Below are 27150 nucleotides of genomic sequence, written 5' to 3'. Positions count from 1 at the left end.
ATTTCCACCAATGCCGTTCCCCAATGGAGCGGTTCCTCGAAACCGTGCGACTGTTTCCCTTTTCATATGACAAGACGCAGCCAGACAACCTAGATAAGAACGCTAAGGAGAACCGATGGAAAATAATAATAATAATAATATTAATAATAATAATAATAATAATAATAATAATAATAATAATAATAATAATCGTTTATTTCTTTAGTGCCCCAGAACAACCAGGAGGTTTTGATGTTATAGCACATACACAAAAAAAATAAACTCAATGAGATATTGTTTTAGGCATGGTACAGCAGTATGTCAAGATCAAGCTTGAAGGAAGCAAAGTCACCAAAAATATCAAAAGATGATGACGCTAAGTCGTTCACTGAAATTTGCATGCGAATTAATGGTGTGAGTGTGTCCTTCGGGGACGGGTAGAATAAAGAGTGCTTTCTACAGACGCGAGCAGGCGCGTGAAAATGTACAGAGCTTAGCATGTCAGCATTACATTCACCGTGGATCCCCTTGTGTAAAATAATATATCATGTTAGAGTCTGCGTGTCAATAAATTTTGGAAGCTTAAAGTGGTAAGAATATATTCGCAATCATAATAACACCTTTTATTAAAATGCCTGTCGTACACAATGCGAAAAAACCGTTTCTGGCCGGATTCTATTCGTGACGCATCAGAGGCCGTCAGCGAGTTCCATATCACACTAGCAAACTGAAGTTTAGTACGTACTAGACAAGAAAATAAACGAACAATGCATACAGGATTCTTGAAGTCACGAGATAAGCGAGATAATAAACCCAGCACGGGGAGACAATCTGTGTGACATGATAAGAAAAAGAAAGTGTGGCACCAAAAAAGATCCCAAGGTCACAAACCACAGCGACTCGTGCGACTGTGACAGACTGGAGTACGTAATTGTAAGATAATATATTGCGTTTTCGAGACATTGACAGAACTTTTGTTTTGCTTGGATTAAGACGCAAAAAAAATTTCAGAACACCACTCCTATACACGTAGTATATCGGCTTGTAGAAGACTGCCGTAGTAGGATGACGGTGCATTCATAAAGATCTTGATGTAGTCAGTAAACATTAATAAGTGTGAATTTTTTACGCACAATTCCAGGTCGTTTACGAAGACGAGAAATAAAAGAGGCCCCAACTTCGATCCTTGAGGAACCCCAGAGTTCGATCCTTGAGGGTTTAAAAGTATCAGAATAGCTGTCTGAAATCATAACAGTGCTCTGACGTTCAGTCAAATAGGTCCTGAACCAACTCAAGAATCCGAGTGATACTCCGTACAAGAATAATTTATACAAAACAAAAGTATGGTTCACTTTGTCAAAAGCCTTAGTCATGTCGAAATACACATGTATCGACCTGGCCATGGGAATGAACTATAAAAAATGTATATTCAAGAAACGAACGCAGGTTAGTTTACACAGAGCGACCCTTTTAAAAGCCGTGTTGTAAATTGCTAAACTTCGGTCGGAAATAATAGGGAACATGCCAGTAAATACCATCTCAAAGTCCTTTAAAAAAGCACACAATAAAGATATCGGTCTGTAGTTCTTTACGTTACACATCGCCACCCTTGTATATCGGAACAACAACCGACCTTTTCCGTGAGGCTGGAAAAACGCCAGTTCTCAAAGAGTGGTTCAACATGTGTTCTAAAAGAGGAGCTATGACATTCGCACAACCCTTTACAATAAAGTTTGGAATCATATCTATCCCAACTGACAACTTTGACTTTAGTTTCATTATTGCTTTTAAAATATCATCTGTGTCAACATGACCGATTGCCAAAGAATCCTGGCAACCTAGATTGTTCACTTCGGCACTACCTGAAAATACAATTGAAGAGTAGCACTGTTGAAAATGTCCTTGGAAAAGGTTTGCAACTTCGACTTCTAAAGGAGAAGATGTGTAACCAGTGTCAGTCCGTAAACATAAAGTGTTAACTACTTCCCGCGTGTGCTGCTTGACAAATTTCCAAAACTCCTCTGGTTTTCGGTTGAGAAAAGTTTAGATTTTAGCTTTATAGGCCCGTTTGTCATGTTTCAGCAATTTTTTTACAAGTTTCCGATAGACACCGAACTAAGTCTACTATAATTTCAAACCATTATTTTGAAACAATTTATGAAAGTGTATCTTTTATGTGTGTAGTATTTCAATTCTTTCGAAAACCAAGAAGGATGCCTTGAGTGCTTCACGTTTCGCTTCGGAATAAACATGTGCATTCCATTCCTAATAATATCAGTAAAAGTGTCTGTCGCAGTGTCTACATTTTCGTCATTTAATACTGCCGACCAGTCAAAATCCCTAAGAAACCAGTACAGTCCCATGTAATCACCGGCACAGTAATTGTATCTTGGATAATACTGGCGAATACACTTGTCACGCAAATGTTAAAAAGAAAAAAGAAACGGGGGATAGAAAATATCTGGGCGTACTAGGGCATCGCTGACGGAATCGAAGCATTCTATAGGATTGTTGGATAGGAAATTTTCAAGAACGTTCCCTACGTTGTTTGTCAGCTGATTGTACTGACAAAAACCGTTAAACCGGATAAAATCATGTAAGAAAGTTGCTTTGTTAATCGTTAGCGAGTTTCCACTGGTAGTGTTAGATGACCAGTCTATACCAGGGAGGTTAAAATCACCGTATATTTGAACGCGGTATCTTGGAAAATCTATGTTCTTTTCAAGGTTTCTAAAGTGGTCAATAAAACTGTTGTGGTCAAAAAGAGGAAGAAAATAGAAGTTTTCAATAAGAAAGTTAAAACCGTCACTTGATAACACTTTGATCCAGACACATTCTTTATATGTTTCTTTATATAGGAGAGGAATTCGGGATTACAGGCAAGTTTCTCTGTGGCACTTGTTGCATGTGGCCTGAGTTGTGACGGATGAGTGTTGATTTGGTGACACTCTCGAAAGTAGACTTCATCTCTGGTGCGCAGCCGGGGCATCAAAGCGCTGACCTCTCCTTCTCTGTTTCGGTAGCACCAACTCGGCCGGAGCCAAAACCTGCACCTCTTTCCCTTCAGAGCGCGGCGACGCCGCAAGATCAACGAACAGGCTAGGATGGCCACATTCACGCTGATCACCACACTGTTAGCAGGTCCCGTGTATTTTGGGGTGAAAAACACGCTATTTACACAAATTACCATATATTTCCACGTTGAGTAACCGATAATTGGTTCAAAAATCATGCGAGATTGTAAAGAACGTGTTTTGGTTCGGTCCTACACGCATAGCCGTGTAGCCGACCTCGAAAAAAAGCAAAACTCACGGCGATGACCGCAGCATTGCCGGCTATCGAAGCACCGGGATTCTTGGGGACACACCTAGAAAGGACCGTCGAGGCAAACGCCGCGGAAAGAAACATGTCTCGGGGACAGATATGTATCAAAAGCAATTACGCCATGCCGCGGGACGGGGAGAACCCCGCGCTTACCGTACTCGCTGCCATTGATTCTGGTCAATGGCAATGCGACTTCCCTCTGTTGCCTATGTTTGTACTTATTTTAGGGGTCTTGACAATAGTTTCTTACACACCACACATAAAGTTATGGGTCTAATTACTCGTTCTAAACAATTAAAATGGATATAAAAAGCGTGCCCTCGACCTGAACACGTGACATTGCAGTTGGTTTCGTTTTGGGCTTCAACCCTTCAGCTGCAAGCGAATTGATGCCGCCGCTTCCCATGCACCGTCCTTGGAATTTTCGGCGCTCCGTGGTGGCCGCCATATTAAAACATTATACGAGTGTTGCTCCCTCTGTAGGCCATCTTTAAGTTAGAGCTGACAGAGAAAATCTGGCCACGGCGCAACGCCGATGTACCCTAAAAGCTAGAGCCGATTTGCAGATTGCTTTCGTTGTTTCTATTTGGTCGGAGAAAATCTGGCAACAACGCACGTGTAACATGGCGCTGGTATTGTTTTGGTTTGACGGGACGCGAGACGCTCGTCGGCAGGGTATCGGAACAAAACGAAAACCAAAAACGAAAAACGAAAAAAACGATATTTTTTGGCGGAACGGAAACGTAATCGAAACGTTATTTATTATTTTGTTCCGGAGTGAAACCGAAAAATTTTCTTATCGGTTTTCGGTTCAAGGGAAAATATCAGGTATTTCAGTAATTCGTTTCACGCAGCGAAGAGACTGCCGTTGGTTTGTACCATAATTAAAGAGAAAACAAGCATCGCCCCCGCGTCTAAACTCCGGGCGAACAAACATAGCAAAAACAAAGACAAAAACTACAACGAGAAACAAAAAACATGACGCAAGGCACCATTGCTTCCCACCAATGAGAGCGCGGTGGCGCGACGCCTTCACACGCTCGCAATGCTCTCCTTGGCTCTTGCGCCCTCTCCCTCCATGCTTTCTCCGGACGACACAGACAGACAACACATCACGGCAAGCGCGGGAAGTTTGTGACCCGGCGTTGTAGAAGTCCATCTTTTGTTTTTCTACAGATACGGCAGTCTGAGACTCTGTTGCAAAATGTACTTCTTCATCCCTATGGGCCTTCAGGGCCTTCTCGGCGCTGAAATTTATTTTATCGGACCAGAGGTCTTGCCTTTCACCGAGCACACTTGATGACGTGCTGCTTCTGAGATCATGCTCGGTGCCTTGATCATGATCTCATTCTCAAGGTAATGAACATGACCTCAGAAGCAATGTCGTTTCCGCAGATTCCTCTAGAGCACCTGAATTATCTATTTTTGTGTAAAAATAAACGTCACGTTCCTTTTAATTTTTGCTGCGATTTTTTTTTTTTTTTTTTTTATAGAAAGAAACCGTTACGAACCGTTACGGAGCATTATTTTTTCGTTCCGGAGAGGAAACCGAACGGAACTTTTTTGTATGGAACGAAAATGAAAACGGAACGAAAAACATTTCGCTCCAACACCCTGCTCGTCGGTTTGCGAGCATATGTCGCAAAGACGTGAACGGAGAAGTGCCCCTGTGATGTTCCCGGAAGACGGAAAGTATCATTTGTAAACGTCGTGTTGGCTTTGAAAGCGAAGGGAGTCACAGGGTTCACAAATGCGCCACCACAAGCCAAGGTTCACGACAGCGCTGCGTTGACTTCGGCGATCTCGTTCTGTTTGGTGCCACATGGCGATGCGACAAAGAGCTGAAACGTTCGTGGTGTGTGGTGCGGTGCTTGGATGTGGAAACCCACACTAACACGGAGCTCAAATTGGTTGTTGTTGCGTTGAGGTTCAACGGGTTCAGTCCCGTCATCGTCAACTGATCCGGTCCAGCTGGTCCGGGAGGACTCAGCGAGCGTTTTTAAAAGTAAATCTTTCTTCGTTCCGTTTCAAAATTTGGATTATTCCCGATGCATACCGTGAGTAAAAAGCTGCGGGCGTTTTCAACAAAACTACGTCGTTTTAATTGAACAATGGACTACGGATGGCTGTCCTAAATCTGCCGATTTATGCTTCGTGTTATTGGACTGCGTTTCCACAGCGACGTGTTTGCACAGCAACGCACCCCGCTCGAGTAGATGATTCGGTCCTGCAAACGACCGGTTATGCAGAATTTCAGGGAAACTTAAGTCACCACCGATATTTTCCTGTAAATCTCGTGTAACTTTGTTGCACTCATCATGCGGTGTGAATAAATTACGGCAAGATTTCCTGCCTGCCCGCATATGAATGAACTAAGACCATCTTTTACGTAGTGAACATAGTGCTTTTTCTTTATTTTGGGAAGAGGCGTTGGTGCATTTATTATATGGTACAATCACTTGAGAGTTAAGAAATTGGGGAGAGCGAGCAAGCTTTCCCAACTTGGTCCCTTTTCCTTCTGGCACTGCGGCTAGCTTCAGTTTTAGTAGCAGGTACTAACTGCTCTAAAGCAGGTAAAAGAGAGAGGAAGTCAGGACGGTACGGACTCCGCGTTTCATGGTTTTCGTAAGGTGACTGGGTAAATGCTTTTGCGAGGTATGCGGAATCTGCAAGCGATTTTGTTACGCCCTTCGTTTGCGTCTCTCCAGGAAAACGAATAAGATGATCTACAAATGCGCAATCACAAGCCAAGGTTTACGATAACAGTGCGTTTGCTTCGGTGGTCCGTGTAGTTGTATTTTACCCTGCTCTCTGCAACACCGTGTCATGACGAAGAGCTGGAACGGTCACTGTTTGTGCTGGCCTAACGGTTGACAGCAACCCGCATCGCCCGCATCGGCACCGAGTGGACTTGGGCTGTTGATGCTCAAGCCTTTCATCCGCGGCTTGTCGCCAGCTGATCCTGCTGCTCAACGGTGAGGAAGCGGCGAGAGTGACCTCTGAAGTAAATATAAATCCTCGTTCATCCAGTTATCCGGTGTCAAAGTTTAGAAGATGTTTAACGTGTACTGACGGTGGGGACTACGAGCGTTTTGCCTTGCTTTTATAACCGAAACCAGATCAACGAGATAACTGCTTGCGTACTCAAAATGACGGAAAAGATAAGTTTCAACAGGTCGAGTACGTCACCGGGGATGTAGGCGAGACGATGAACACTGTTTAAACGCTTGCAGTATCCACGAGTGGTACCAGGAAAACGACGTCAACAGAGAAGAAGCTCGCGATTCAGCATAATGCAGTGCTACGGGCCCGTGAATCCTCAAAGTTCGGGTTGGTGGCAGTATAAAAAAAAAAAAAAAAAGACGTATCAGCGCCACACCAGTGATCACGAATAACACCGCTCACAAACTACCAGGCCCCGCCGCTCCACTCGACACCGACACGACAAACGACAACAAACTGCATCAAAAAGCTCCAAAAGTGAAGGCGTCTGCTCCCGTACTGCAACTAGCGGAAGTGAAGTGTTCGGCGGAGGTCCTTCTCAAGAATATATAAAAAAATGCTTTGCGCGAGGATAATTTCCCTTTATTACTGAATACATAACGATAAAACCTCAATAATTTGTTTTTCTATCTGATTCAAGCTTGTCGGACTGTTCATAACACTGGTCGAGCATAAAAGTAACAAAAATTTGAACTTTTTCATTACCGGTTTAAGATATATTGTTAATAGGTCGCTATTTTTTTGCAACGGACTAACGTTATAAATTTTTTCTTCGTGCTTTTTAAATGCAAACAGTTCTTACATACGGCTGTCCACTGCGCCTTTTTTTGTGTCTTCTTCTTTAAATCTGTATCGGTCAGCGACCCAAGAGCTCACCCGACATGTCAAGCTTATATACGCCGCGGGGAGAAAAGCACGTTGAGTAGGAAGTGTCGGGCGCTGTGTAAGATAGTTGTGTTTGTGTATATGTCGGTGATGTGCAATAGGTGGTACTCGTGTTGTCCGCGATGTACATAGGTTTGCTGTGTAATCGTGATCGTTCGCAGCGTATTAACAAACTATTTTTTTTTTATTGGCCGCTAGAAATCTTTCTAGGTGGCGTAAGTTACCCGCCCGATTTCAAATACTTTGGACCCCGCCGGCGTCTTCGGCCAGTCAGACTTGGATGCGAGGGTCCGAGTGGAGCAGAGTGGTGTCTCAGTTCTCTTCATCTCTGAGCTGCGTCAGTAATTTATTCGCGCACGCGCCCCTGTCTATCTTACTGTACTCCCACACCACGTGTCGCAAGTTCGCTCTCTGCCCACATAGTTTGCACGCGCCCGTGTATCTGTCCGGGTACCACCGATTTAGTAAATCCGGACACGGATAGGTGTTCGTTTGCAGACGTCTCCACACCGTAGACTGTCTCTTGTTCAGCGAGAGTGCGCGGGGCAAAACCTCGTCCTCCCGTCCGGGTAGTGGTCGAGAATATCTCTAAAGGTCACCAGCCTGTCTCTCCCGGACAACGTGACGGGGGCCCCAGACGTTTTGCCGGCCCGGACGCGCCGCGTCGTCAGCCTCCCCGTTGCCACGAAGCGGCGCGTGTGCCGGTGTCCACACGAGTCTCGATCTTTCCCTTTCATCGAAACACGTCGCACCCCTGAGGACGCGCAGAGTCTTAGGCGACACTCTACCTTTGGCGAAGTTGCGAACCGCGCTCTGTCACACACGATTGTCCTGACGCCGGGCGTGCTTAGCGCGAGTGCCACCACCACCTCTTCCGCCGTCTCCGGGTCGTCGGTCTTCACGCTGCAGCTCGCGACAAGCTGTCCGTCACCATTCACCACCGCCGCTGCCATGGCTCCTCTTCCCTTGTACTCGGCCGCGTCGACATACGCGGCTCCCTCCTCTTCTTTTAACGTTCTTCCCGGGGCATGGGCCCTCGCCTCCCTTCTCTTGACGTCGTGTACGGGATGCACGTGCTTTAGGATGGGGGAAATTTGCAGCATCTTCCTTACGTGTAAAGGAACGTCCACTTTCTCGCCTCTCTGCGTCTCCTACCAGACGTCAAGGCTCTTGAGGATGTGCCTGCCAGTCGCGCTCCCACCCCTGCCAGCTGGGCCGTTTTTTGAGCGTCGATGAGCTCGTCGATGGTATTGTGTATCCCCAAGGCCGCCAGTTCCTCGTTTGGCGTCGAGTCCGGCAGCTCTACGGCTCGCTTGTATGCTTTCCGCACTATACATTCCAGCTTGGATTTTTCGGCCGCTCCGAGTATCATGAAGGGAACCACGTACGCCAGCTGGCTCATCACGAAAGCTTTTATAATGCGCGTAAGGTTGCCTTCCTTCATCCCATAGTTCCTGCTGGAGATCCTGGCGATGAGCTGGGCGACCTGATAGGCCGTCCCTTCCACGGCCTGTGTAATCTCCCTGTTCTTTCCATCTGCCTGTATGGGCAGGCCTAGCACCCTGGTGCTCTCGACCTTAGGTATGCGGTGCCCTTGCGCGAAGAGTTCGATGTTCAACTCCCCCTTCCCGCCGCAAAAGCTCGGACTTTTGCGGAGAGCACGCAAGTCCCCTGGGAGCTACGTACTCTTCTACGACCCGGATCGCCTCCTGCAGTACTTCCTCTATGTAGCCGTTGCTGCCGCCTGTCGCCCACAGCGTTATGTCATCGGCGTAGATGATGTGCTGCAGTCCGGCTAACTTCGCAAGTTTCGCGGGCAGGCAGATCGTCGCCACGTTGAAGAGGTACAGGGACATCACCGATCCCTCTGGCGTTCCTCTTCCCCCAAGGCAGATGTCTTCAGACTCGACCCAGCCGACCGCCAATCTCGCCTTCCTCCCACTCAGAAAGTCCTGGATGTATTTATACGTTCGCTTGACCACGGCCAGCGCCCTCAGGTTGTCGAGGACTGCGTCGTGCATAATGTTATCGAAGGCCTTGGTCCGGTCCAGGACCACGATTGTCTGGTGTAGAGGGGGGAGCTCCCCGTTCCATCCACTATCTGATGCTTCAGGCGAAGCATCACGTCCTGAGTGGACAGATACGACCTGAAGCAGACCATGGTGTGCGGGAAGAGCTCCATCTCCTCCATGTGCCTGTTCAGCCTCCCTAGAGTGACGTGCTCCATGAGCTTGCCCGCGCAGGAAGTTAACAAAATGGGTCTAAGAGAGTCCAGCTGCGGCCTCTTGCCCGGCTTGGGGATCATTACCACCTTGGCGGTCTTCCACTGCTGGGGAATAGAGCCCCGCTCCCACCACGCGTTCATGTATCGCGTTATGCCGGTAACGGCTCCATCCCTCAAGTTGCGGAGCATCTTGTTCGTCACCCCATCGGGACGCGAGGCCGACTTGATCTTGAGTCTGAGCAGGACCTCCCTCACTTCCGCTTAGGTGATGGGCACGTCCAACGCCGCGTTCCTCTCGCCGTCGTACTCCGTGGGAACTCGGGGTGGGCTGTCCCCGATGTACCTCTTGCGGATCTCCTCCATATGGTTGCCCTCGGTCCCCTCATGACAACAGAGGATATCGCTCATCTTGTTCTTCTGGGCCGTCTTGGTGCCGCCTGGGTCGAGGAGGTGCCGAACGATGTTCCAAGTCTTCGGAGCGCCAAGCTGGTGGTCGAAGCCGTCGCAGGAGTCTCGCCACTCCAGTCCGGTGATCTTGTTGGCATGGGCTTCAATCTCATTACTTTACTTGGCGATCTTACGCCGAACGTTGTGCTTGTGTCTCTGGATCCTCAACCTCCTCTGCATGCTGGACTTGGCCTCCCACATGTGCAGGACCTTGCTGTCTGCAGTCAGCACGTTCGCCTCCTCTTTCACGGTCTTGGTCGCGTACTCGGCGCAGGCCCTTACCTCTTCCGTCCACTCATTCGATGTTCTCAATGTCCTCTTTCTCAAATTATTCTAGATATCCTCTGAAGGCGTCCCACTCCGTAATCCTAATCCTAATCCTGCCCTTCGGTTTCCCCGGGCCGGCTATGACCGTCGCCGCCGCCACGAAATGGTCGCTGCCCAGATCTTCCCCCATGTGTTGATCCACTCCGGTCCTTTCACATACCGGAGGAATGCTAGGTCTGGCGTGGTGTCCTTGTGCCTTGCATCTCCCCTCCTGGTGGGTTGATCTGGGTCAGTAATCAGAGTCAGTCCACCGTCATGGGCGTCATGCCAGAGGTTCCTGCCTTTCACAGTCTACGTCAGGTACCCCCAGTCCGGGTGCGGCGCGTTGAAGTCACCGACCACCACGAGGGCCTGCTGCTTTGTGATCTCCAGAGTCGCCCGGAAGAGTCCGTCGAACCTGTGACGCTTGGCGGAGCTGCTGTAGACGTTGAGCGCAAAGACGCTGCGCCCGTCCCTCTTCGTGTTGGACATGATCTCGATCAACACCTGGTTCACCGTCCAGATCCCGGTGTCGTGCTCGATGACGGGTAGGTTTGTTCTGACTAGCGTCGCGACCCGTGTCTTCTCCTTGGCATCCTTACCGTATGCCCTGTAGCCGGAGAGCTTGGCCATGCCCCACCCTCCTGGACGGCGACAACGTCGGGTGTGCTCTTTCCTTTTTTGGTGCTAACGTACTGCTGCAGATTTCCCCCCTTCTTGCGTTAACCAAGCCAGTTCCACTGCCAGATGACGTACTTACTACGGCTCCGATCCATCTTCGTTGATCATATCCTCAGTCTCTGGTCGTGTGATGTTCCCCGTGACTCTTGTGTAGTGCGCCCAGGCGTCGAACGGGTCTGGCGTGCCTTGTGCCAGTCTAGAGCAGCGGCTCTGCAACACGGTCAACATCCTCTCCATGCACACCGTGATCGCGCTCTTCAACATGTTTTTCGTCACGAAGCTCTCTTCGTCCCCGCTAACGGGTTTTGCCTCGCGCGCCTCTCTTCTCGCTCGCGCCGGAACGCGCGCCCTCCGCTTCAGTGGTGGTGATGCCGACTCACTATCGCCAGACCCCGCGGAGATCGTCTCCTCCGGTCCGTGCACAACCTATACTCGTGCATCCTGCTATTTCTGCTGCATTGGTTGGCTTTGGACCGACTGTCCGGGCATCTTATCTATCAGTTACTGCAGCTTCCTCTTTAATTCCTGCTCTCTCGCCTCAGCTCTTCTCTCGATCTCATCCAGCCGCCTAAGTAATTCCCCATTCTGTCTTTTGAGTTTCTCAATCATTTTCTCACAGTTCTTATCGTATTTGTTCCCTCGCCCTCTTTACAGCTGTGGGAAATCGTCTTTTCTTCCAGTCGTGTGGTCAACCCATCGCAGCCGGCTTCCTCGACCCCTCTCCAGCGTTGATGCCCCTGCTTCGTGCGCCTTTTGCCCGGTGTCGGCGTTCCACGTCACTTGTTGGTTTCCACTGGCGTTCTTCTCTCTCACGTGTAGAGGAGGGGGTCAAGCTTGAGGCTTCTTTTACACTCCTTGCTCGCCGTCTCATATGACTGGTCACATATCTTGCACCTGCGTTGACATTCGCGGCCCTCCGGGGTCACCTTTTCCCCGCATCTCGGACACTGGTTTGTGTCCGGGTGCGGGCAGACGTCCTGTCGGTGGCCCACTTCGCCCCAGGCCCTGCAGTACTGCACTACATTACTCGAAAACATTTCACCCGCTGTATTACGCGTTCTTAAGCAGTCTTGAGTGTCCTCCTGTATTTTTTAGAGCGCAGCTCTTAGGGGCCCGTTCCCGGCTTGAGCGGCGTCGGCGTCGGCGTAACCAAGGTCATTCCAAAATCTCGTGACCCCCCAAGGTCATCCCAAGGTCACGTGACCCCTTCCCCAAGTCACGTGACAACCCCCGCCCGAGGTCACGTGACACCCTCCCAGGTCACGTGACCCCCCCCCCGCCGAGGTCACGTGACCTCCCCGATGACGTCATCGTCACTGATGACGTCACCGGCACCCGCATCGCCATCATCATCATCACTGATGACGTCACCAGTGACGTCACTGATGACGTCACCGGCATCCGCATCGTCATGGTCATCATCACTGATGACGTCCCCGGCATCCGCATCGTCATCGCCATCATCACTGATGACGTCATCAGTGATGTCACTGATGACGTCACCGGCATTCCCATGACGTCATCAGTGGCGCCACTGATGACGTCATTGGAATCCGCATAGTCATCGTCACTGATGACGTCATCAGTGACGTCGCTGATGGCATCATCGGCATCGTCACGTGACCCCCCAAGGTCACGTGACCCCCCAGGTCACTTGACCCCCCCTCCAGTACCCTTCCCTCCTCCTCCTCAAGAACTGCGCTCTAATTCGATGTTACAGGGAGTTGTAAACGGCTTTCACTTTTTTGTAACAAATCGTAAAGACAAAAAAAAATTATTATATGTAACGCTACACATGAGTAAATATTGGAGCACATACACGGCGGCTGAGTAACTAAAACAAACCGAAATCTGTTCACCTAAGCAAGGTGAAAAAGGGTATAGAGCACACATATCAAGTATAAAATTAAAGTTAATCAAAGAAACATTTGCCAGTTGTGGACACTATAAGAACCAAAGAAACAAAGCAAATTTAACAGAAGTTTTTTTATTTATTTATAACATACTGCAGACCATGACAATCCAAGCAGAAGTTAATGAAACAAAATATATTGTCCGCATTACAAACAAAATACACCACGCAATCTTAGACAAAAATGCAACAAAAACAAATGAGAAGAGAACGTTTGTTCCTCAATACAAAGGAAATTCCAGACATTATTCTTTGGAAAATAGGAAAATTAAAAAAGGTTGGTGCGACAAAAGTAAGGAGTGAGTAAATGTGGCTGGTGATATCTCGTCTGTCGAGTGGTGATGGGTTTCAGATAAGCGTTGCGATTAGTAGAGGGCTTGCCATTTGCAAGAACAAACAGAAACTTAAGCCTTGCTATATTCCTTCCTTCCTGCAGCAATGCAATGTTATTCATTTGCACCAGGGAAGAACGAGAGACGGACCGCTAGAATTTACTGTAAATAAATCTAACTGCCCGCCTTTGAACACTTTCAAGCTTATCTGAGTCTTTTTTTAATAAAAGGATCCCACAGTATGCTTGTATAGTTTAGTTTTCACAGGGGTATTGTAGGCTAATAATTTCACGTTAATGGGTGCATTCTTTAGTTTGTGCCTAACATAACCAAGCTTTCTTAAAGCAGCAGATGTAATGTTATCTATCTGTCTTGACCAGTTTAAACGCTTGTCGATTGTCAGCCCAAGATACTTGTAGTGACCTAACTCAGCGAAATTATAATTCCTAGTATCACACTGAAAAGAAAGAGGCTTTTTTGTATTCGTGATTCTAAGAGAGAGTTTTTTCAAGATCTAAGGGCACTTTTCAATGGCCGCACCAGTCCTGTATATAATGTAAACTCGTATACAGTTCAATTTCATCGTCAGTACATGTTATATTCTTAAATAATACGAAATCGCCCGCAAAGAGTCGCATGCTTCAATCGGGACATAACTAAAAGTAATATCACGTCGATTAATAGCAATAGCGGCCCCCGGGCACTTCCCTGAGGTACCAGAGATTCACATCTAGCATCTGTGAGCATATATGCAAATACGAGTCGATCCATTTTAATATGGCTAGGTCAAGACCAATAATTTTCTATTTATATAGCAACCTCCCGTGTGGTACTCTATCGAAAGCCCGAATTAAGTCGAGAAATACAATCTATCTGGCCGGATTTATCCAAAACAGGCGGAATTTTCATGTACTGCGGTAACTAGCTGAGTCACTGTCGAATATCCTTTCCGAAATTCATGTTGAAACTCTGTGTTTAAATTATTTTACTGAGAAAGTAACTGATCATGATAGAAATAACATGTTCCAACAGCTTAGACGACGTATGTACATGTCAGCGAAATTGACCTGTAGCTGCTTAGAGACAAGCGGTCACCCTTTGTGAACAGCAGCACAGCTCGTGCGAGGAGCCAATCATTCGGCAGAACACCGGGCAAAAATGAGGCACGGAAAATCACCGTTAAAAAGTGAACTACGCACTCCACGAAACGACGCAAAAGGTATTTTGTAACCTATCAAGACCAAGAGGATTTCTTTTTTAATTTAATAGCATTGAGTTAGATATAAAATCAGTGTTCAGGAATGACCACATACAGGTTTCAGGTTCATGTTTCAGTGTCAGAAAATACAGACTGAAAGTAACCAATAAAATGACGTGCGATCGCTGTGTCATCAGCAACCACCGTAATGTCAACATGAATTCGGGTTTTGTTTTCCTCTTTCCTCCAATAGCTCCAAAACTTTTGAGGATCGTAATTACTCAGCGTATTAGCAAAATAACAGCCATGGGATTGTTGAACATGTCTTCCTAACTCGTCCCGCAACTTCTCAAAGCGACTGTTGTCCAGAAAGTACTGAAAAAAGAAAGAAATATTAATTCATCACGAGACGTTAATGCAAAAATTGATGGAAATAAAACGTGGACATCCGAAACGAGCTGATGACGACGTTTCGGCGATGGCACTGTCTTTTCCGGAACAAGACGTTTTGACGGTGCCGCTATCCACTTCTACTAGGAACATCGGTTTTCCTCTTGTTAAGTTTGACAAGTGTTTTTTTTTTTTTATTAATCCGTTTTTTGTTTTTTCAATGCAGTGAAAATCAATTAAGAGTGGACGTGAGAGAGGTGAAGGAAAAGGTAAAGACGAAGCTTGAAAATATGCCCCGAACGTAAGTATGACCAAAATTCGTAGCACAACTCAAGGGGCAATAAAGTGGGTTTTGAGATCATATTTTTTAGCGCGAACTCAACCCATGCCACCATAAGCATTCTAGGAAACCCAAAATATATATCACGCGTGACCTTTTTAGCACTTAAAAAGGCGATCAAACACAGCGGCACACACGTTTTTCTTAGATATCTAAAAAAAAAAAAAGCGTGTCGCGGTGTTTGGTGGCGTTTTTAAGGCCGAAAAACGCCACGCGTGATTGTCGTTTTTTTTTTTTTTTTTTTAGGATACTTAGGATGGTGCATTGAGTTCGCGCCATAAAAATACGATCTCGAAATCCACCTTATTGCCCTTTTAAGCTACATCTAGCTTCAATCGATACCTTTGCGTAGCCCTTAAACTCCCAAGTTACACAATTACGAAGTTACTGTTCCCGTAACAACGTAATGTCTTCTTTCTTTTTTCGTAAAAATAAATGGCAGCAACCTTTACTTTCAATGCATGGAATGCAGTGGTAGCAGGAATCGTTTCAATTGTTTGGTAGACATTTAACAGTCGTTGCGTCAGTGAAGTCTGTAACGTTTCTGTGGCACGTGTTATCGGGATACATTTCGGCATCCTAATAAGGTTGTTGCGCACCCTCGGTTGTACCCTTTTTATCATTATTTTTGCTTTGGGGGGAGCCCACGTCTGTATATAGCAGCCGAGACTCTGTTTCCTCAACAACCGTTCCGTCGTCGAATCACCGGAAATGTAACAAGACCCAATATTTTTTATCCCTTGTGGAACCAGGGAGGGCGAGGGCACTGTAGGAAGCTGAGGGGAGGATTTAGAGAAGAAGGGAGAGGGAAGGGAGGAGAAAGGAATGGAGAAACTCAATTGGTGTAACATGACCAAAGAAGGGGCAGGGAGAGGAAGCGGGGAGGAAGGGTACAGTAGGAGGGAGGGAGAAATATGGAAATAGAGTGGGAGTGAGAGGAAGGAAAAGGGGAAAAATGGGTAGGATAACATAGGAGGGAGAAGGGAGGAGAGGAAATGGGGAAGAGGGGTTTGGTAAATGCAGATTGTTGGGCTAGTTGGTGCTGGGAATTTGACGTCATGATGGCGCTTAAGACGAGGACAAAAGGAAGACAGACAACACGGAACGCTACTTCAACTGTTCATTTTGGAACAATAGGGGGAGGGGGACATGTATACACTCACACCGCTTTACTTCAGCCAATCCCGCGCCTCACCGTCGCTCGCAAAAAGGCTATCTCTTTGTCTAACAGGTCAATGGAGGCAACGCTGACACATTGTGCTCCAGACTGTTTTATCAAGTCTGCTTCTATTATTTCCCTGACCGTCTTATCCTTGTGTCTGGCTAGAATCGCGCACGTGTTGAACAAGGGCCTGCATCCACAATCGTGACAATGAACTGAAAGATGACCGCCATGGTGGTTATTAACATTCAAATTGTGCTCCCGTAACCTATCATTTAGACGTCTGCCTGTTTGCCCGATGTACTTTTTACCGCAGGACAACTGAATCACGTACACGCACGTGTACGACTCGATCCCTCTGCGCACGCTGAATCACGTGCGCAGAGAGAGTCGTGTACGTGATTCAGTTGTCCTGCGGTAAAAAGTACATCGGGCAAACAGGCAGATGCCTAAATGATAGGTTACGGGAGCACAGTTTGAATGTTAATAACCACCGTGACGGTCATCTTTCAGTTCATTGTCACGATTGTGGATGCAGGCCCTTGTTCAACACCTGCGCGATTCTAGCCAGACACAAGGATAAGACGCTCAGGGAAATAATAGAAGCGGACCTGATAAAACAGTCTGGAGCACAATGTGTCAGCGTTGCCTCCGTTGAGCTGTTAGACAAAGAGATAGCGTTTTTGCGATCGACGGTGAGGCCCGGGATTGGCTGAGGTGAAGCGGTGTGAGTGTATATATGTCCCCCCCCCCCCCCCCTATTGTTCAAAAATAAACAGTTGAAGTAGCGCTCCGTGTTGTCTGTCTTCCTTTTGTCCTCGTCTTAAGCGCCATCATGACGTCAAAACGGATTTGGTGTCACGTGTTAAATTTAGAGGCGTAACTAATTTGGTGTATAGGTCAACTGACGCCAATTTTCCGGCTATATTTAGCGGAGAAAGTGATATGCTGTATATGTCACGTGACGTCCATTTCTCCGCTAAATTTAGATGGGAAACTGAATTGGTGTTTAGGCCACAAGACGTAAATTTTTCCGCTAAATTTAGCGGAGAAGTGAATCGATGCATGGGTCACGAGACGTCAATTTCCCCGCATAATTTAGTGCAAAATGCACGGACGGATAGTCGGAGGGAACAAATTGTGGGATTGGGGCTTCCGTTTTCGTGGTTACAAAAACAAGTGTTTATTTGTTCTATCGGCTACAACTTAGTCCTTCTCACGTTTGTCATTGCCTGAAGTCCCGCTGCGGTTTTGTTACGATTCAGAAGCACCGCGGGAGTGTAACATAACAAAAGCGGGGACGGACAGTTGAACGAGCGTGTCGGCGGAGACCAGTAAGATGATCCGCTCTCTGGCCCGTACAGCAGTGATTTAGGATGGCCTCAAGTCTGGAAGTTCATGACCCCTCAAACTAGAAAGGAAATGTTGCCATTTGATAAACGTTGAAAGGTGCACATACATTTCGTCTACAAAAGTCACATCTGTCTATAATGTCTTTGAGCTAAGCCAGACACGAAAAAAGGCATTTATATGGAGTAGCCTATAGAGAGTATTCACTGGACGCCATATTTGAGGTAACTGCTCAAAGCGCATGCTCGGGAGGAGTTTCCCGTCAGCTCTCGGGCAATCACAAGGGAAGAAGGGGGGGGGGGGGGGGGGGGGGGGGGGAGAAATTCCCTTCTCACCGGGACTTTCCTTTGTATGCCCCAGGCCTTCCCCAGACGTTGCTATTCTCCCTCTAAAAGATTATAGAAGATTAACTTTCACTCAAAATTCGTACAAAAGCAGCTTTCCCCTCTCTCTCTTCCCCCGTGGCACGACAGCAGCAGCGAGCTTAGCTATGACCGCTAGTGAATACATCCTATACAAATTTCAGATCGGACTCACTTGAATTCTTGTGATGCATGTACCAGACATATTACAATAACCTTTTTTTGTGAACGACATGCGATTCAAACCCGCAATCCATATCTCGTAGTCTTTTTGTTGTTGCTTTTTTTTTTAAAACCAGTATCCGTGTTGTTGTTGTGTTTTAAAGGGCGGGAGAGGGGGAGCGTTGGGTTTAATGTAGAGTCTCATTCGTACTGATTCATCTGCCTGCATGCCTTGCCCTGCAATTCTACTAATGCAAATTTTTCTTTACTGTCGCAGGCATGCCGAAGTCCTGTCCACGTTCCTTTTCGGCCTCTGTCTTCTACTGTGGGTGACCAGAAGGCCAGTCTTCATACATGGATGGTCTGACCTCCTGAATCTGAACGAGTCAGTCCTTCTCTCATGACCGTTTTCCTTAAAAAAATACTCCATTAATAAAAATTTAACAAGACGTATTTAGATAAAGTACACTAAGTACAGACGTCTATTAAAACTAGTGCACTTAAAGTGTGTTTTAGTATTCTTTTAAAATTTGAACTATACTTTTATTATATTTTACTTCGTACATTACCGCGGCGGTCCACCTACCTGCGAACAAAAGCCGTGCATATTGCCACGAGCGCAGCTGACCGAAAATACAGCGCGCCCGTGGCCTAACGGTTATCGCGTTTGCCTTTCACGTAGAAGGCCACAGTTCGAGTCTCGGCCGCGGCTACACATTTTTTTGTTGACACTAGAATGTGATGTTCTGGTAAATTCAAGAACCGTCTTGTTGATTCGAGGTTAGAATGTTCTACGCGCCGAAGCTTCTACGCCGAATGCTCCAGAAGCACACCCATGTACAAAAGCTGCTCCGCGTGCCAAGCCGGAGTCAGTCTCGCCTGAGCGTTCGATCCTGCTGTTTCGCTGCCTGAGACGCTATCCTTTTTCTGCTCTGTTATTTGGGCACAAGTTCGCCTCATTAAACGTTTAGTTTCTTTAGTTATTCTTCGCCTCATCATTTGTCATTCGTGACATTTTGGTGGAGGTGCTGGGCACAGTATGCCCGTGCAGCGTTCCCCTCCATGAGCCCGCAGTGCCAGTCCGATTCCAAGCCCGGTGAGAAGACAACTCTACGCGGAACCTGAAACTCGGACCGGCCGCCGAACCAAGTTAGAGGATCCTGAATACGGTTTGCTGCCTGGGCCATCCCAAGCCGAAGAAGACGACAATGGCCAACCAGGCGCAGAACCCAGCCGCTTCTGCCGTCGTATACCTGCCTGTCGCACCCAAAACTCCGACGCCTTTCCACGGAGAAGCCCACGAGGACATCGAGGACTGGTTGCAACATTATGAACGAGTGGCCCGCCATAACGGGTGGTCAGCTGAGCACTGCTTGCAGAACGTTTACTTTTCGGTGGAAGGAACTGCGAGGCACTGGCTGGAAAACCACGAGGCTTCTTTGACGTCGTGGGAGCTGTGCAAGCAAGAACTGAAGAAGACGTTTGCCTGCCAACACCGACATGAGAGGGCAGATCTCCTGCGAGCAAGAACCCAAGGCCTAAATGAGAGCATCACCAGCTTCGTCGAGGATGTTCTCCGCCTGAGTGTCCGCGCCGATCCTCAGGCTACCGAGGGGAAGAAGCTGCACCACTTGATGAGGGGTGTCAAAAGCGAGATATTCGGCGGTCTCATCCGCAATCCCCCGACAACAGTCGACGAGTTCGTCACGGAGGCGACAAATATGGAACGGGCCCTGCTAGCACTACCAACGACATTCTGGCGTAACAACTCAGGTGACATCTGGATTCGACCTGGGCACCACCCTCCCCGGCATCCGTGACATTATCCGTGATGTCGTCCAGGAGGAATTGAAAAAGCTGCTGCCGCTGCCGCACGCCCGGCCTCGCTCTCCATCGCCGAGGTCGTGCGGGAAGAAGTTCAGAGAGCCATCCAACCAGAGGCTCCCGTCGTCGTGGCAGCCACCGAGGAGCCCACGTTGACTTACGCCGCAGTGGCCCGACGGCCACCGCCTCCTCCTCGCACCTATGTCGCGCCGCCCCGACGTCAGTCTCCTGCGCCGCAGCACGACAGACACCACGACGACCCGGTGCAGTACGCCCGCCCGGAGCCTCGCGCACCCCGGAAAACCGACGTGTGGCGAACGCCCGACCGACGCCCTCCGAGCTTCCAATGCGGGGAAGCAGACCACACCTACCGCCGATACCCATACCGACGACTTGGGGTGCGCGGGTTCCATCCGAACGACCCGCGGCCCCGCTATGGTGAACGACCTCGGGAGATAGACGAGTACCTGCGACGACCTCAGTCCCCCGAGCCTGCGTCCCGCAGAGAGTTCTGATCGCCGTCGCCACGACGTCCAGCTTCGCCGATGCGCCGACCCCGACGTGAAAGCCTGTCACCCTTCGCTCCTCGCCAGGGAAACTAGGCGCGGCAACCCCTGGAGGTGGAGTTGCCGAAGACGACCGACGCCAAGATCCTCCACGAACGTCGGAGGGCCCCCACTCGAACGCTACCAGAGATCGAAACGAGGCCCTTGCAACGGTGTCCAATAACCTAAACGTCGTCATCGGCGGCCACGACGCATCAGCGCTCGTGGACACCGGAGCAGACTATTCAGTCTTGAGTGGGAGGCTCTCCCGCCGCCTTCGAAAAGTCACGACGCCGTGGGATGGACTTCAAATACCAACCGCCGGAGGGCACCTCATCACACCGGTCGGGAGATGCACTGCTCGCGTCGAGATCCACGGTGAGACGTGCCCTGTCAAGTTCGTCGTTCTGCAAGACTGTTCGAGGGACGTTATCCTCGGAATGGACTTTCTCTGCACGTATGGCGCCGTCATCGACCTCGGAGCAAACCGGCTGACGCTTCGAAAACCTGCTCCATCACAGGAGGACCCCAAAGCGACGTCACCCGCGGTACGAGTCCTCGCAAACCACGTGAACCTACCGCCGCGGTCAAGTGTTTTCGTACCCGTCGGGGTCGATGAGACTTTCTGCGGCGACGTTGTGCTCGAAGGAAGCCTCCAGTTTCCTCTAGGAAGAGGGATCGGCATCACAAGAGGCGTCGCGGAGCTGCAAGACGGACACACTATCGCACTCGTAACGAACTTCCGACAGGAGGCCCAGCACCTTACGAAAGGCACCGCCGTGGGTCACGCCGAGGAACTCCCGGGCTCAGCCGCAATCGCCGGAATATCAGAAGACCTCTCTTCGTGGCAAACCAAGACAACGCCGCCTTCGCAGTTTGACATCGACCAAACCCTGCCTACCCCACAACGACGACAACTCAGTGACCTTCTCGCCGAGTTCAATGAGTGTTTCTGCACGTCGTCAAAGGTACGCCAAACGACCGTCGCGAAACACCGAATTGTCACTGAAGACAACGCGCTTCCTGTCCATCGGTCGCCGTACCGTGTCTCTGTCAAAGAAAGCGAAGTCATACAGAAGCAGGTCCAAGAAATGCTCGATGACGATATTGTCTAGCCCTCAAGCAGTCCGTGGGCTTCACCGGTAGTCCTGGTGAAGAAGAAAGATGGGACTCTTCGGTTCTGCGTGGACTCTCGCCGACTAAGCGCTGCAATCAAAAAGGACGTCTACCCGCTGCCACGTATCGACGACACTCAGGACCGGCTGCGCCATGCCCGATACTTTTCGTCAATGGACCTGAAGAGTGGGTACTGGCAGATCGAGGACGACGAACGGGATCGTGAGAAGTCTGCATTCGTTACGCCGGACGGACTGTACGAATTTAAAGTGATGCCGTTCGGACTGTGCACAGCACCGGCGACGTTCCAGCGTGTAATGGACACCGTTCTTTCCGGCTTGAAATGGCAAAGCTGCCTCGTCTATCTCAACGACGTCGTGGTATTCGCAAGCGACTTCGACGAGCACCTGAGACGTTTGCGAGCCGTGCTACAGGCTATCCAGAATGCTGGAATGACACTAAAGCCGTCAAAATGTCGGTTCGCTTACGGCGAACTCAAATTCCTGGGCCATGTCGTGAGTGCTCAGGGTGTAAGCCCTGATCCTGCCAAGACATCCGCTGTCGCCGAATTACCGAAGCCATCAGACAAGAAAGCCGTAAGAAGATTTCTTGGACTGTGCGCTTACTACAGACGTTTCGTTCGCTATTTCGCTAAGATTTCTGCACCGCTCACGCATCTGACCAAGGACGACGTGAACTTCCATTGGGGAGAGGAACAAGAACAAGCGTTCAACGAACTGAAGGAAAGACTCCAGTCGCCCCCTATCCTCGGACACTTCGATCCATCAGCGGAAACGGAAGTTCACACGGATACCAGCAACGCCGGACTCGGCGCGGTCCTCGTCCAAAGACAAGACGGAGCAGAGAGGGTGATCGCTTACGCAAGCCGGGCACTGTCCAAGGCAGAGAAAAATTACTCTACGACCAACAAGGAATGTCCCGCAGTCATCTGGGCGTTAACCAAGTTCCGCCCGTACCTATACGGGATCCCGTTTCGCGTTGACACGGACCACCACGCTCCCTGTTGGCTCGCCAACCTCAAGGACCCGTCAGGACGCCTCGCTCGCTGGAGTCTGCGACTGCAAGAATTCGACGTGACCATTGTGCATGAGTCTGGCCGCAAGCATAACGACGCCGACAGTTTGTCTAGGGCCTCAGGCGAATCTCCTCCCGAAAGCACTGACGACGACGATGACGCCCGTTTTCTCGGCGCAGTGACAGATGCCGACATTCGAGCACTTCAACGAGACGACCCGGTACTTCGCGCCGTGATCGAACACCTTGAAGGCCAAGGAAGTTCAGTTCCGCAAGTCTTGGCCCGAGACATGTCGAGCTTCGTTCTACGGCGAGGCGTGCTCTTCAAGGAGAACTTCGGAACGAGCAACCCTGCCTGGCTGCTGATTGTTCCGGCCAGACTGCGAGAAGAAGTCTTTCAAGCATGCAACGACGACCCGACGGCTGGACACGTTGGCTACAGCCGGACGCTCGCCCGGATTCGTGCAAGTACTACTGGCCGAGACTCCCGAAAACAGTCCATATGTACACAAGGTCGTGCCATGAGTGCCAACGACGTAAGAGGCCTCCGACGAAGCCAGCAGGACTCCTGCAGCCGATACCTGCCCCGACTAGGGCTTTCCAGCAGGTCGGAATGGATTTACTTGGACCGTTCCCAACATCGACGCAAGGAAATCGGTGGATTATCGTCGCGACCGATTATCTTACACGACACGCCGAGACAAAAGCCCTGCCATCGGGAACAGCCGTGGAAGTCGCTAAATTTTTCGTCGAGTCCATTCTCCTTCGACACGGCTCACCTGAAGTGCTGATTACAGATCGCGGGTCATCCTTGATGGCACAGCTGACCCAAGAAGTTCTTCGGCTCAGTCATACCAGCCATCGACGAACAACCGCTTATCATCCGCAGACCAACGGGCTAACGGAGCGGCTCAAAAAGACGATCGCCGACATGATTTCCATGTACGTCGACGTAGAGCACCAGACATGGGACGAGGTGTTACCGTACGTCACGTTTGCGTACAACACAGCGGTTGAAGAAACCACGGGAATGAAACCGTTCCAACTGGTACACGGCCGGATGGTTACCACGATGCTCGACGCCATGCTGCCTCACGTGCCAACCGGTGATGGCAACGACGACGCTCAGCTGATCTCCCAGCGCGCGGAGGAAGCTCGTCAACTGGCAAGAGTCAAGATTCAAGACCAATAGCGAGTCGACGCACGCCGGTATAACCTTCGTCGCCGGGACATCCACTTTCAACCCGGAGACCAGGTATGGGTTTGGACACCAATACGGCGCCGCGCTCTCAGCGAGAAGCTCCTGAAACGCTACTTCGAACCCTACAAGATCTGACGCCTCGGCGATCTGAACTACGAAGTCCTTCCCGACGGAACACGCCCATCTGCAAGACGTCAGCCGCGACCCGAGGTGGTGCACGTCGTCCGGCTGAAGCCGTATTACGAACGATAGAACTTGCCACTCTCGTCGACGAGTGAACTGTGAACTGCGGCTCGCGATTCTGCTGTCCTTTTGCTGTGGATTTTTTTTTTTATTATTATTGTGATGTGCTGCATTGGGACGATGCACTTCTTTTTTAAAGACGGGGATAATTCCACGAGCGCAGCTGGCCGAAAAGACGGCGCGCCCGTGGCCGAACGGTTATCGCGCTTGCCTTTTACGTAGAAGGCCAGGGTTCGAGTCCCGGCCGCGGCTACACGTTTTTGTTGACACTAGAATGTGATGTTCTGGTAAATTTGAGAACCGTCTTGTTGATTCGAGGTTAGAATGTTCCACGCGCTGAACCTTTACGCCGAATGCTCCAGAAGCACACGCGTGCACAAAAGCTGTTCCGCGTGCCAAGCCGGAGTCAGTCTCGCCTTAGCGTTCGATCCTGCTGTTTCGCCGCCTGCGACGCTATCCTAAACGTTTATTTTCTTTCGTTATTCTTCGCCTCATCATTTGTCATTCGTGACAATATACTAAGTAAACACATTCAATATACTATTTGTATACTAAACAATATAGTTTTAATATAATTGGTGAAGTGTTTCATAGAGCGAAATAGCGGCTTTTAAGGGGCACTGAAGTCATTGTTAAAAAATAGGTCGTTTTTGATCTCATATTGTTTTAAATGTGTTAGTTCCCCCATATACCAAGTCCTATATCTAAAAAAACGCCTATTCATCTCAAGGCAAGGGAAATACATGTGGACTCTCTTCTCTCGCGGACTACATTGTGCGGACCAATGAAAGCCCTACAATACGCACAGATTTCGAATGATTTTACTATAACTCGTTTCGAAGGAAGTCTGATAGGTACACATTAAGATAAGACTCCTCTTTTTCTCCGCGGGCGAAGCCATCGCTTGCAACTCGTTGATAAGAGCCCTTCGTCGACCAGTTCACTTGGAAGAAAATTCTTCCCAAAAGGGGCGTGTCGCGATCTTTGAACACGCTTTTAACGATGAAATAAACTACGCACGGTTGCGGTTTCGGGTTGGTTGGGATGCTTAGAGTGTCTAGATTTAGTTGTCACCGCCGATCTCAGAATTGACTTGAGTGCCCCTTTAATGTATTATTTTTTATCATGACCTCGATCGAGAAGTGGTGTTTTATTTTTCCTTGTTTTTGTGAGAGACACGAGGCCTTAGTGAAATCCCCCAGATTTTAGTTTAAAGGGACAATTAAAAAAAAAGTTGGCAATGGAGAACAGGACGATCCTTCTCCAACTGGGGCGATTATCTCACTTGAGAGTTTTAGCAATAGCCGATAGCGATAGCCGATACTCCGACGCCGTCTTTGTGCATGCCTCGTATATAGTTCTCGGGTATCGTTATCGGGGGTATCACAGGTACCGAAACGGTCAGCTAAAACTTTCTATTTAGACGTCATCGATACTTTTCTTTTGCGTCTATGGTTTCGAAGCGATAATTCAGTGCGGTAATTCTGTCTACTTTCTATTTCTGTTTTCCCACTAGCTCTTGCGAACTCATCTAAGAGAATTACGAAAAAAATATTTTTTTTATATTTTTTGTTTTGATGAGGGGCATGATCCTCCGTTTGTGGAGAACACGTAACTGAGGAATATATAAAACTCTCCACCACAGAAGTGTTTCTTTTTTTCTTTTTTTTATAAAACCAGCGCATGTAGACAAAAACTAGCTGCCCCATTGCTTTATGTACTTTATTCTGGACGCACCAGAATAAAGCTAAGAAACCGTTTGTGCTAATTTTTGCTGGAATTTTTTAGTCTTACCGACTTGATTTAAATAACTAAAAACAATATCGCCTTCATAATTTACACCAAAAACGTCTGAACCTTGAGGAAAACGGGAAGTATTAGAAGCGATTTATTTGAAGGTAACACGCGATTGTCGACCCCTCCGTACCGGCAGCGTCATTAAGCTGCTGCCAAGGTGGCTTGTGAGTTTTTACGAACCAAGCGTGTTAAGATGCGAGGCGCGGAAGCCGCCACGGCTGCCGCTTATAGCCGATTCAGACGACGGACCGACCCTCGTCCTCAAACGGCCGGCTGATAAATTCGAGCGCCTTTTCACTCGCGGAGTTTCGGCGGGAGACTGACTTGAAAGTCGTTTAGTCTGGAAACGGTACAGTGTTTTTCGGCCTAGGTTTACGCCGGAGCGGCGGTGAAGATCAGGAAAAGCCTGGGGTACTGGAGGAACAGGGGGGACGACCGGAGCGCGGCGGGAGAACGCTCACTCGGCGGTGGAGGTGACGAACACGAGATAGGAATTATGGTGGCAGGACACGGCAACGGGAAGCGGAACGCACGGTGGAACGTGCTCGAGTCACACAACAGCAGACGCAGACGGAAGAGGCACCGAAAGGAGAAGTGGCAGAGGTGACCACTGACTAGATCCAGAATCCAAAGTTTCTGTGATCATCTGATACAAAAGGGAAGCGTACGTTGATTTCTCACTTGAACAACGTTGCCACGGTGCGGTGTTAGAGTTTCGCGGCATTGTTCGGTGGCAAGCAGGTTTAGTGTTTATTGTTTAGTTCATTGTACCTCAAAGGTATTTTAAATGAAATGCATTGCATGAGGGGGTATTCGGTTCGTCCTCGCTGGCGTCTGCTCCCTCGTGTGGATGAGCTTGGGAGACGGGCGAATTGCGGACTAGTCGTCACTTGATCAATCCGTCCGCGGATCAGTCCGTAGTCTAAATCGGCTATTAGTGACGCTGCCAGAACGAAGCGGTTGACGATCGCGTGCTCACCTTCATACGCATTGCGACTACACCCAACTGCGTAAGAATAATGCGTTTGTATTCAGTGTATATCTGGATTGGTCTTTTGGGTGACGTTTATATTTCGAAGTGCAGAAAATTAAGCGGGTGGATCATTCTTGAAACGGAATTCTCATAGGGTACTTAGAATATAGACGATTGCAAACAGGGCATCTGGCGGCCACCATGCTGCTCTTCGTCTGAGCAAGCACGTGCACTTCCGGGTTTGCGAAGGCTATCTTGACGTGCATGCTGCACGTGCTTGCATGCAGGGGGCACCGGACGCAGTCAATGCTAGGAGGCGATGGGACCAAGCAAGCAGCGTCAAAAGCACAATTCACTGG

At 49.0% G+C, this 27150-nt stretch overlaps 1 protein-coding gene across 1 annotated transcript in view; it reads left to right on the top strand.

Annotated features, from left to right (window-relative positions):
* Window positions 1–27150, top strand: part of LOC121045697 (sodium-dependent low-affinity dicarboxylate transporter 1-like) — a 73624-nt gene that overhangs the window by 35305 nt on the left and 11169 nt on the right. The window contains exons 6-7 of the mRNA XM_040498810.1: window positions 14908–14982; window positions 18335–18442. Of these exons, the coding sequence (XP_040354744.1) occupies window positions 14908–14982; window positions 18335–18442 (183 nt within the window). The remainder of the gene's footprint in view (window positions 1–14907; window positions 14983–18334; window positions 18443–27150) is intronic.

Source organism: Ixodes scapularis, unplaced genomic scaffold, assembly GCF_016920785.2.
Source record: "Ixodes scapularis isolate PalLabHiFi unplaced genomic scaffold, ASM1692078v2 PGA_scaffold1__304_contigs__length_218370807, whole genome shotgun sequence".
Classification (NCBI taxonomy): domain Eukaryota; kingdom Metazoa; phylum Arthropoda; class Arachnida; order Ixodida; family Ixodidae; genus Ixodes; species Ixodes scapularis.
This window is presented reverse-complemented; position numbering and strand designations above follow the sequence as displayed.